This window comes from Mauremys reevesii, linkage group 4 (assembly GCF_016161935.1).
Source record: "Mauremys reevesii isolate NIE-2019 linkage group 4, ASM1616193v1, whole genome shotgun sequence".
NCBI classification, from domain to species: domain Eukaryota; kingdom Metazoa; phylum Chordata; order Testudines; family Geoemydidae; genus Mauremys; species Mauremys reevesii.
In genome coordinates, this window is record NC_052626.1 from 71,279,351 (window position 1) to 71,291,686 (window position 12,336).

The 12,336-nt window shown below is 46.6% G+C and overlaps 1 protein-coding gene across 11 annotated transcripts in view; it reads left to right on the plus strand.

Annotated features, from left to right (window-relative positions):
• Positions 1–12,336, plus strand: part of CELF1 (CUGBP Elav-like family member 1) — an 82,191-nt gene that overhangs the window by 57,964 nt on the left and 11,891 nt on the right. For 7 of the 11 annotated variants that reach the window (XM_039537970.1, XM_039537972.1, XM_039537979.1 and 4 more), the window contains 3 exons: positions 3,577–3,690; positions 3,898–4,083; positions 4,994–5,137. In XM_039537970.1, coding sequence (XP_039393904.1) covers positions 3,577–3,690; positions 3,898–4,083; positions 4,994–5,137 — 444 coding nt within the window. The remainder of the gene's footprint in view (positions 1–3,576; positions 3,691–3,897; positions 4,084–4,993; positions 5,138–12,336) is intronic. The other 4 variants (XM_039537971.1, XM_039537973.1, XM_039537975.1 and 1 more) reach the window with 1 other exon arrangement.

Here is a 12,336-nt window from a genome sequence, read left to right on the forward strand (position 1 = left end):
GGGGGTGGGGAGTAATATACGAAAAAGAACCAAAATTCAGGACTGTCCCTATAAAATCAGGACATCTGGTCACCCTAAGTATAACCTCAGAGTTACGAACTGGCCAGTCAAACACACACCTCATTTGGAACCGTAAGTACGCAATCAGGCAGCAGCAGAGATGGAAAAAAAGAGGGCAAATAGAATAGAGTACTGTGTTAAACGTAAACTGCTAAAAGAAAAAAGGGAAGGCAATATTTTTCTTCTACGTAGTAAAGTTTCAAAGCTGTATAAAGTCAATGTTCAGTTGTAAACTTTTGAAAGAATGTTTTGTTCAGAGTTACGAACATTTCAGTTACAAACAACCTCCATTCCCAAGGCGTTCGTAACTCTTGAGGTTCTACTGTAATATAGTTAAATGTTGATATTTAAACGATCATTGTTGGACATCTGAGTGACCATCCCAAGGAGATGTGTGGGGCAATTCACATCTCTTAAAGCTATTGTTTCAGGCTTTCTGCAGACTCAGGCAGACATTACTGCATCAATTACACTTCATGTTTTCAGGGATTTCTACATAACTGCAAAGGCTAAAGACTTAAATTACATTGTGATTCTGGAGAACAAGATAGCAGCACTAAGAAGATTGCTGGGGTTGTTGACCTGGCAAAATCTGGCTCAGTTTTAATCCTGTGCTGTACTGTGCTTATATGCCATTTACTGTCATTCTTTTGAAAAAAGCAGAAGTACAAACAACATTCGATGTCATGGTATGTCTCCTCACAATTTATCACAGAACTTTGAGTCTTGATACCACTGGCATATCAGTTGATCTCCAGTATTATCTCCTCCTTTTTTTTTTTTACTTGCATTTGTCACTGGAAAGGTCTTTGAGAAGATCACCTGTGGTGAGTTCAGTGGGAGGATTACCTACAACCTTGCCACTACAGGCTGTGATCTCTTCAGATCCTACACGCTAAATGGAATGAGGCCTAGTTAGTGGTACTTGTTAGACTGTAAGCCCTTTGGGGCAGGGACTGTCTGTTATATGTTTACACAGTGCATAGTACAATGGAGCTGGGGCCTCTAGGCACTACTGCAATACAAATAGTAAGTGTAACAGTAAAACCTAAATAGTGTTAATGATTGTCACACCTCTCAGGCCATGCTAGTCTCTTATTTAGAGCCCTTTCCTGGCTCCCCTTTTTCCATGTTAAATTCAAGCTCATGGTCCTCACTTTGATACTGTGCACAACACCATTCCTTTCTACATCTCTGCTCACATTTCTCCCTAATTCTATTCCACTGCTCCCTGCCTTCACCCTGGCCTTGTTTATGTGGGAAATGTACACTGATTTAATTTAAATTTGTTTTTACCATCAGTTTAGTTGAACCCAGTGCAAACCCCCGTGTGGGCTCACTTATCTCAGTTTGAGGGGTTATTTTGATTTAGTTTAAACAGATCCTAATTGACTAAGCTAAACTGAAATAAGTGTCCACACAACCTTTTGCACTCAAATTGGTTTAAAATTACACCTTAAATTAAACTGGTGCTGTTTTTTTATATAGACAAGGCATCCATTCCCTTCTCTCATGTCTATTCCCTCTGTATCCTTCTCCACTCTTGGCTTCATTCCTTTTTTTGTGCTACTCCTTGTTCTTGAAATAATCTCTTTCTTGTGCTCCAAATGACTTTGTTCAGATCCTGCCTTGTGGCGCATTCTTCTACAAAGCTTTTAAGTAGTTAACCATTGTAGAAGTAAATCTCATTTTAGACACGACACAACAATTAGCACCATTTCTGAACTTGGACCTTCGTCTAGCCAACTGGTATGTCGTCTGTTTTGTCTGTCAACTTGTGGAACAGATCATAACGTTCTCTCTGCATTGTATAGCGCTAACCATACTAGCTTTGCTCAAATAATAATGATCTGTTAGGTGGCCCTCTTCCCTCCGAGTCAGTATGGAAATAGTAACCCAGCTTAGCATTATGGAAGGGATACTGTTGTTGGATTATTTTAGTTGAGATGTAAAACTTAGGTTCTAACTAGCCTCCAAAGATTCTCTGGAACTTTTATAACGAGTAGTCTTGTTGACCAGGAATCATGGCCAAAATGAAATCCAGATTTTAAAATTCTGGTCTCCTTTGTTCCCCTACAGTTTTTATTGGCTACAGGATTCCTTATTTCTGCCCTAAAATGTCTTGTAGCTTTGCTGTACCCTATTAAATAGCTAATATACCACTCCAGAAGTGGCTGTGTGTCATATGACAGGTGAAATTATTAATGTATAAATTGTGTAGAATAGATTTGGATGAAAAATAGTGATGACAATTACGAAATATTTTTTCAAAAATATGAAAAACTTCAACCAGCTTTAATAGTATGTAAACCACATTGAGAACATTTTGGCTGAGGTGCAATAGAAACAAGAGATTAACTGAGTAGAATATGCTAAAATGTCACAGCACTTATCGCTCACTGATGCTTGTCAGCCTGTGTACGCTTGTGATCTGTCACGTCCAAAAAGGTGGCTCTGAGATGCCTCTATAATAACAGGGAATTATTCTTCTTTCTCACCAGTGCTGAGACCTATACAGATGACCTATGGTTTGAACCTCTATTCCCCTGCAAATCTCTCTCTCTTTTCAGAAACTACTGACCTGAAAGAGACAGGGTGCTTCCTATCAGCTGCCCTATCCGGTTTGTTGTGACTAACTCTATCTGTTGTTGAACTGGGTTCAGTATGGAGTGTGTGTGTGTTAGAGACCATGCCTGATTGATAAATAATCTGTTTGATTCTTTGCTTAAAAGGACAATTAGCAATCACAGTCTTGTGATGGAGGAGGAGAACTTTTGTGTTGGAGATATTTGTTCTCTGACTTGTTCCTGGCCCTGACCTCAGCCCCAGCTGCTGCAGCAGGAATTCCATAGTGGAAAATGATTTCAGTTGCTAGAATAGATTCTAGACATCTGTTCTCCGTGCCCTATCTGTAAGGGAAAACCGTGTGTTCAGTCTGACTGGAGCCTTCTTTAATCTCTTCAGAATCTCTCTCTCTCTCTCTCTCTCTCTCTCTCTCTCATCTTGCATGTGATTGATAGTAATACAGTCTCAGATACTTATTTTATTCCACATTGCAGCACTACTGATTTTTATATTATTCGGATGGAGACCCCAGCTGGTTATCATGCTTTGGTTGCATCCAGGCCTGGCTTAGATACTCTGCAGCGAATGTATTATTAACTATGTTGTTGTTGTTTTATATTAAGTAGCATCCAAAATGTGCTGGGTACTGTACACACACACAAAGACAGTCCCTGTCCCCAAAGAGCTCTTGCTATAAAAGACAAAAAAACAGTTAAAAAATGCAGGAAAGGGATTCCTCATACATGCACATCAATCAGAAGGTTGATTGGCCATAGCTTGTTAGTTGGTTTTTTAATGTAAACTATCCTCAACTGCTCTGCTCTAGTCATTATTGGTTGACTAGTTACTTGTTACTAGTTACTAGCATTGCAGTAAAAATGGGTTAACGAGGGATTTGAATGATAAAGGGTAGAAGTTATTGTTTGGTGTTTAATTCTCTCATTTTAATAGCAGGTTCCTCACCTAGCTCGAGTAGCAGCTCCTCTGTTAACCCAATGGCCTCCCTTGGAGCGCTGCAGACGTTAGCAGGTGCTACAGCAGGCCTCAATGTCAGCTCTTTAGCAGGTAAGCTCTATGTAGTGAGGGGAGGGAAAAATGACTGATTATAATTCCTGTAGTTGTGCCAGTGCTTCCTGGATAAGCTATTCTGTTTATCCCTGCCTGTTCTCCGTTGCTTGTTTCTGACAGCAGTGAAGTGTATTGAAAGTTGACTAGCATTGGCTCAGACACACCACTCAATTATTAAATCTTCATTTCACTTTTCTTGCATAGGGATGGCAGCCTTAAATGGTGGACTTGGCAGCGGTGGCCTCTCAAATGGCACGGGTAGCACAATGGAGGCCCTCACTCAAGCGTACTCTGGGATTCAGCAATACGCTGCTGCCGCATTGCCCACTCTCTACAACCAGAGTCTGTTAACACAACAGAGTATTGGTGCAGCAGGAAGTCAAAAAGAAGGTAGGTGGGAAGTTATGCAGAGGACTTGAGTGGGGGTTTGAGGAAGAGTAAGCCCTGAGCCTTATACACATACCACATGCACAGCATTTGCCTTCCTAGAATCACAGAAGCTAGAGTGAAAATTCTCTTATAGTTCCTCCATTCGGGGGGACCACTGCAGAATTGTGCCATACAGTTGATTTCTCTGGTGCTTTGTTCAGGTTTAAACATTCCTTTGGGGGGAGGTGTCGCCACAGCCTGATACGTGTCACTATCAGGGATATTTCTTTTCTTAATTTCATTTTATTGCTTGTATTTCTTCCTTTTGTTACCATCCTGAACAGTCCCTGTCGCTGGTATTTTGACACTTCAGATACTGAATTAATTTAGCATGTAGAGTGAAAGACTGTGGACTATGGGACTGTGATGTGGGCAGCAGGTGGGATGAGGAGGAGGATTGACTCAGAGGCAAGGAACAGGACCTGAGAGTTTTAGGGCATTGCCAATATGCAGGATATCAGGAGCATTTTAGTCTTTATATTCAATGTGGCTGTTTTCCTCATGCTGCAGACTTGGCATAAGTACCTGTTTTGTTTTAGTCAGCACCCTGGGCTGATTCATACCCATAGGTCTCCCATGCAGCAGCAAACAAGGAGATCTGTGGTGCTGAGCCAATGTTGACTTCAATGTGATGGCCGAAAGTGTAGTAATCAGAGAAAAGACAGTGGGGAAGGAGCTAAAATCACTTTAATATTTGATGCCAGCAACAGACTATGTTGCCTTATTTTGAAATCAAGATGGTCCGGTTTCTCGGGGAGAAGAGGGCAGAGTTAATTATATTGAGCGGCTCTTGAGTCTCTGCTTTGAGATTAGGGCCCAACCTCCCATGCTTTTGCTGAATTTGTGTTTCTAATCGATGGTTGTTTTGAAGGTCCAGAGGGAGCCAATCTGTTCATCTACCACCTCCCCCAGGAGTTTGGGGACCAGGACCTGCTGCAGATGTTCATGCCATTTGGGAATGTCGTCTCCGCCAAGGTTTTCATTGACAAGCAGACCAATCTAAGCAAGTGTTTTGGTATGTTGGTTCTAGTCACTGTCAGTAGCAGGGGGTGAAGAATGAAAAGATATATCACTGCCATTCTCTGGGAGAAAATAAGTTGGGTGGAGATTTTCATGGAGGGATGGCAGACAGTTGCATACAGTGGTCAGATAGGCAGAGGTATTTTTCTTTATTCTTTGACCTCAGTAGTCAGTCTGTCTAGGAAAGCCCTGACCTTCAGACCCCAGTAGCCTGAGGTGATGCTGGAATAATGTGGATGTGGACAACTCTTATAATTAGGACCCTACCAGTTTCACAGCTGTGAAAAAACATGTCATGGAATGTGAAATAAGTCCTTCCCCATGAAATCTGATCTCCCCCTTGTGGCTGGGAGTGCCCCTGTTAAGGGGCTCCCAGCTGCAAGTCCTGGCTGCGGGGGATGGAGAGGACTTGTCCTTCCCCTCCATGGCCACTCTTGCTCTCAGGAGGAAGATCAGACCCACCTCAAAGTGCTTCCCCCTGCTGCAGGAAGCTCTAGCCCCGGAGGTTCCTTCAGCTGGCGGAGACTTCTGGAGGTGGGTCCAATATCACCTTGCTCCTGGGAGCACCCCAGCTAGGGGGGGGCTCCTAGCTGCACCTCCCTGCTGGGTTGGGAAGCAATAGGACTTCTCTTTCCCTTGCATGGCAGCTGGGGGCAGGGGTGAGATCAGACCCACCTCCGAGTGCCTCCCCCTACTCCTGGAAGCACCCCCAACCAGGGAGCTCCCAGCTGTAAGTCCCTGCTGGACTGGGGAGATACAGGACTTGTCCTTCCCTTGCATGGCAGCTCTGAGAGGGGGGGGGGGGGAATCAAACCCACTTCTGGGTACCTTTACGGTTGGGACCCCCATTGTTACAATACTGTGAAATTTCAGATGTAAACACCTGAAACGTGAAATTGACCAATTAAAAAACCCTCCAGCAGTGAAATTGGTAGGGCCCTACTTATAGTAGAATCCTCAATCCTGTTACCCACTGGGCCTCCTTTGCATATTGGGATAACTGTAGCTGATCCTGCTGGTGCAAATGACAGATTGTTCCTCACAGTCTCTTCTCTGGTGCTTTGTCCAGTCTAGTTTTGAGCAAGTGATGTGTGTTACTTCATTTCCATTAAGAGATTATTTCACAGCCTAATACAGTTCACTATCTGGAAGATTTTCCTGATATTCACCTTGAATTTTCCTTTTTTAAAATTTCATCCCATTACTCCTAGTTATGCCACAATGTACTGCCCTAAATAATTCATCATCATTAGTGTTTACACCTTGAAAAATCTGCAGATTGTTGTTATGGTACCATCCTGACTGTTATTGGTTAGCCAAGCAATAGTGGATTCTACTCACATCCATTATTAAGGTTGCAATATAGCTTCCATTATAGTTTCTTGTCTTATCAAACATATCTTTGTGAAACATTCATCTCATACTGAAATTACCAATACTTGGTCTCTATCTGAAGGGGATATTTTTAAAGTTTAGCTAAACTCCTTAGTTTTAATTGAGATGGAACCACTTTTCCTATGTAGAAGGTGGCAGAGAATCTGGTTCTTTGGACAATCCTGATTTTGACCAGAACTGCAGGATAAGTGGTTGAAGTTCCAAGTGTGGGGGAAAGCCTTCCCTCAGAATTTGCCGCAGCTTAGATTTGGAAGAAAATATTATCGCTTCTTAGCAGATGATACTGAGCATGCTTAAGTCTACATAGAACATAATAGAGCCTTGCTCATTTTGTGGCATTGCTGCATGTTCTCTATGCCTGTCCTGAGCAGGGCCCTGGGAAAATCTGCAGAGAGAGATTGTGAACATCTCACTGAAATATGCGCAGCAAAATTCTTTCCGATCCTGCCTTAATAATAGAGACTAGAGCAATGTGGGTGTGAAAAAAGCTTAATGGATGTTGCAGTCTCAAGGTATTTCTACAACAATCTACATACACTACTTTTTCATCCAGCTCTCCAGTGTAAACAAGTGTAATGCTCCCCTGTTAACTCAACTTGCAAAATACTTCCTCCAATCAAATAAATAGCAGCAGCTAAGGAGGCAATTTATTTTGTGGTTTTTTATACCATGCCAATCACTCTGATATCTGGGTATTGCCTAGATTAAATTTCAAAGGGTATGTCTACACTACAAGAGTAGTTCGATTTAACTTAGGTCGAATTTGTGGATTCGACCTTATGAATTCGAATTTGTGTATCCACACTAAGGACACTAATTCGACTTTGTGAGTCCACACTAACAGGGCAAGCGTTGACATTGGAAGCGGTGCATTCTGGCCAGCTATCCCACAGTTCCCGCAGTCCCCGCTTCCCATTAGAATGCTGGGTAGAGCCCCCAATGCCTGCTGGGGGAAAAATGTGTCGAGGGTGGTTTTGGGTAACTGTCGTCATTCAACCGTCACTCCCGCCCTCTCTCCCTGAAAGCGCCGGCGGGAAATCTGTTACCGCATTTTTCTGGTCAGTGACAGCGCGGACGCCACAGCACTGCGAGCATGGAGCCCGCTGCGATCATCGCTGCACTTATGGCCGTTGTCAACTCCTCGCACCTTATCGTCCACCTCTTCCACAGTCAGCTGCTGAGAAATCGGGCGAGGAGGCTCCGGCAGCGCGGTGAGGACATGAAGTGTCAGAGTGGCACAGACCTCTCACAAAGCACGGGATCCCACGCCGCGGAGATCATGGTGGCAATGGGTCACGTTCATGCTCTGGAACGGCGATTCTGGGCCCGGGAAACAAGCACGGACTGGTGGGACCGCATAGTGCTGCAGATCTGGGATGAATCACAGTGGCTGCGAAACTTCAGGATGCGTAAGGGCACTTTCCTTGAACTGTGTGACTTGCTGGCCCCTGCCCTGAAGCGCCAGGACACCTGGATGCGAGCAGCCCTGACTGTGCAGAAGCGAGTGGCCATAGCCCTCTGGAAACTTGCCACGCCAGACAGCTACCGGTCAGTAGCGAACCACTTTGGCGTGGGCAAATCTACCGTGGGGGTTGCTGTGATGCAAGTAGCCCACGCAATCGTTGAGCTACTGCTCTCAAAGGTAGTGACCCTGGGAAACATCCAGGTCGTCATAGATGGCTTCGCCGCGATGGGATTCCCAAACTGCGGTGGGGCTATAGATGGGACTCACATCCCTATCCTGGGACCGGCTCACCAGGCCAGCCAGTATATTAACCGAAAGGGCTACTTTTCAATGGTGCTGCAAGCACTGGTGGACCATAGGGGACGTTTTACCAACATCTACGTCGGGGGCCGGGCAAGGTTCATGACGCGCGTGTTTTCAGGAACTCTGGTCTGTTTAGACGCCTGCAGGAAGGTAGTTTCTTCCCGGACCACAAAATAACTGTCGGGGATGTGGAGATGCCTACAGTGATCCTCGGGGACCCAGCCTACCCGCTAATGCTCTGGCTCATGAAGCCCTATACAGGCGCCCTGGACAGGGACAAGGAGCTCTTCAACTACCGGCTGAGCAAGTGCAGAATGGTGGTGGAGTGTGCTTTCGGACGTCTCAAGGGGAGATGGAGGAGCTTACTGACTCGCTCGGATCTCAGCGAAACCAATATCCCCATTGTTATAGCAGCTTGCTGTGTGCTCCGCAATCTCTGTGAGAGCAAGGGGGAGACCTTTATGGCGGGATGGGAGGTTGAGGCAAATCGCCTGGCTGCTGATTACGCTCAGCCAGACACCCGTGCCATTAGAAGAGCCCAGCGGGAAGCGCTGTGCATCCGGGAGGCTTTGAAAGCTAGGTTCCTCAGAGAGCAGGGTAACCTATGACTGTCCAGTCTCTTTACAGAGAAGCTGAACCTGCCCCTGTTTCACTTACTATTCACTTTTTTCAGCGATTACATACCCCGTTCCCCAGGTTTCCCCCCTTCCAACAGACGTTTAAAAATAAATTTATTGGAACACTTTTAATTCACAAAGTTTTCTTTACTAATGAATTCGCATTAAAGGGTTCAAACAGGGACGCAGACTGTGGTGGGTACGGTGTGCAGTGATGTACAGACCGCTTCTACACTCAAGGACTGACAGGCTCCTGCTCCTACAGCGGTCTCTGGGGGGAGGACGGTTACAGGAGGGTGTGCAGTAAGGGGTGGGTTTGCAGGAAGGGGTGAGGGGTGTGTGAGAAGGGTGAGTAGGTGTAGGGGGATGATGGCTCTGGCTGGGGCTCAGGGCATCGGAGAGGTTCATGGCTAGGGTGGAAGGGCATGGTACGGGCAGCCTGCCTTGCCATTTGTGGATGCCAGGCGCTCGGACCCTGGGGCAGCATACGCCTCCCAGACTGACCTGGGGCAGCAGACACCTCCCACAGTGACCCGGGTGCCTAGTGACTGCACTCTGTGTGTGACCTGCTGTTGATCCTGCCCCCATGTCTGTACCCTGTTAATGGTGGCTGTCCTATGCAATTAACAAACCCCTCCCCCCCTTCACACAAAGTCTTCTGCAAAGAAACATGACGGAAACAGTAATGAACAGCAAACTATTTTTAATACTCAGCTACATAGTTGGGGGATGAAACTGGGATTTGGGATCGGGTGAGCCAGGAAGGGAAGCAATTCTCATACTTTAGGGAATGAGAGCTGTTTGGTACATGAGCGCTCTGCTGGGGTGGAGTGACAGTTTTCACGGCCCCTACCGCCCCTCCTTCTTGTGATTTTGGGTGAGGGGGGGACAGGACTTTGTGGCGGGGGAGGGCGGTTGCAGATACAGTTCAGGGGGGCTCTCTGCTCTTGGCTGCGGTCCTGCAGAACATCCACAAGGCGCCGGAGCGTGTCCGTTTGCTCCCTCATTAGTCCAAGCAGCGTTTGAGTCGCCTGCTGGTCTTCCTGCTGCCACCTGTCCTCCCGTTCGCTGTGTGAGCGCTGCTGCTGAGAGGGTCTCCCTCCACTGGCTCTGCTGGGCCGCCTCGGCTCTGGAGCAGGCCATCAGTTCAGCGAACATCTCGTCCCGAGTCTTTTTCTTTCGCCGCCTAATCTGCGCCAGCCTCTGTGAGGGGGATGCCGGGGCAGTTCGGGAAAGAGCCGCAGCTGTGTGATGGGAAAAAAGGAAGTGATTTCCTTGCAAAGATACATGTTTGCGAACACTGAACACAGTCTACTCAGTTTCTGTGAACAAGACCATACAGGGCACCTAATCTCATGTGCTCTCAGGACAAGTTCGAATTTTCGGCATTCGCTTTCATTGCCTGGGGTCTTGCACTGGAGATCAGACAAGCGGGGCAGGACAGCAGAATCCATGTAGCAGCCAGGCCTGGTAAGCCGTAACCTTTAGGCTGCTTAACAGTTAATGGATAGCTGTGCCCTCCTGCTGCAGGCAATCTGGAAAGCATAAAGTCTGACCCTGTTCCAGCCCCTCGCGGCTGTCCCCGGGAAAGATCCCTGTATGCTTTTCCTCTGCAGCCTCCAACACCTGGCTGTTAAACGACGGTCATTGTTATGCAAAGGAAAAGTCAAGCATTCACAATAGTAACATTAAAGTAATTCCCCTAATTAGATGCAGCAGTCCCCGAGCGAGATCACCCTGAGGCGGGTCAGCAGGAGAAACAGAGAGCGCATGCTGCGTGAATCCCTGCACAGACCAGGGCCCTATGCTGCCATGCTGGTCGAGGCAATGCTCCCACTATACCTCAGGATGGCCTGGCGCGGAAGAGTGTGCTTCCACGGAGCACCCAATAAGGCACCTCTCCCCAGGAACCTCCTGCGGAGGCTTTTCGAGTACCTCTCCGAGAGCTTCGTGGAACTGTCCCAAGAGGATTTCTGTTCGATCCCTATATGCATTGACCTTCTTTTCATATAGTTTTTATTTCTGTTTTGTTAAAAAATAAATGTTTAAATGTTTATAGCACTTACCGACTGATCCTTCCCCTGATTCGGAGTCCGGGTTAACGGCCGGGGAGGGTTGGTAGGGGATCTCTGTGAGGGTGATGAAGAGATCCTGGCTGTCGGGGAAAGCAGTATTGTAAGCGCTGTCGCCTGCCTCGTCCTCCACAAACCCTTCCTCATCTTCCCCATCGGCGAACATCGCCGAGGAACTGCCCGTCGACACTATCCCATCCTCAGAGTCGACGGTCACTGGTGGGGCAGTGGTGGCAGACCCACCGAGAATGGCATGCAGTGCCTCGTAGAAGCGGCATGTCTGGGGCTGGGCTCCGGAGCGTCCGTTTGCCGCTTTGATTTTTTGGTAGCCTTGTCTCAGGTCCTTGATTTTCACGCGGCACTGCGTTGCATCCCGGCTGTATCCTCTGAGTGCCATGGCTTTGGAGACCTTCTCGTAGATCTTTGCATTCCGTTTTTTGGAGCGCAGTTCCGAAAGCACAGACTCATCGCCCCACACAGCGATCAGATCCAAGACTTCCCGGTCAGTCCATGCTGGGGCCCTCTTTCTACTCTGAGATTGCATGGACTCCTCTGCTGGAGAGCTCTGCATCGCTGCCAGTGCTGCTGAGCTCGCCACGACGTCCACACAGGAAATGAGATTCAAACTGGCCAGACAGGAAAAGGAATTCAAATTTTCCCGGGGCTTTTCCTGTATGGCTGATCAGAACATCTGAGCTCGGACTGCTGTCCAGAGCGTCAACAGAGTGGTGCAGTGTGGGATAGCTCCCGGAGCTACTAAGTTCGATTTGCATCCACACCTAGCCTAATTCGACATAGCCATGTCGAATTTAGCGCTACTCCCCTCGTCGGGGTGGAGTACGGTCGAACTAAAGAGCCCTCTAGGTCGAATTAAATGGCTTCCTGGTGTGGACGGGTGCGCGGTTAATTCGAATTAACGCTGCTAAATTCGAATTAAAGTCCTAGTGTAGACCAGGCCAAAGCCTAATTTGGATTGTATGAAGTCTAACACTATTAAGCAACGCTGTTTAGTATTTGCTGTTTTTCTTAAAAAACAACCCTGCAGTCACGCAAATTTGAGCTTGCAGTGTTAAAATAACAAAGCCAGGAAATACTAAGGTTAAGATTCCACCAGCAACATTAACTCAACTAAACTGAACACACATACTGTTTTCCATTCTTCTTTTCTTAGTTAAATGTATAGAGATTAATATAAACTGTATCTTTAAACATATTCCATAAAACATGCAGGATGTATGGTATGGTCAAATAAATCGTTGTTGGAACCTTAATTGTTGTGTATCCTAATTCATGGTCATTTTAACTCTGCAATCTTAACATGGTGCTTTTTGTGTATAGTTCT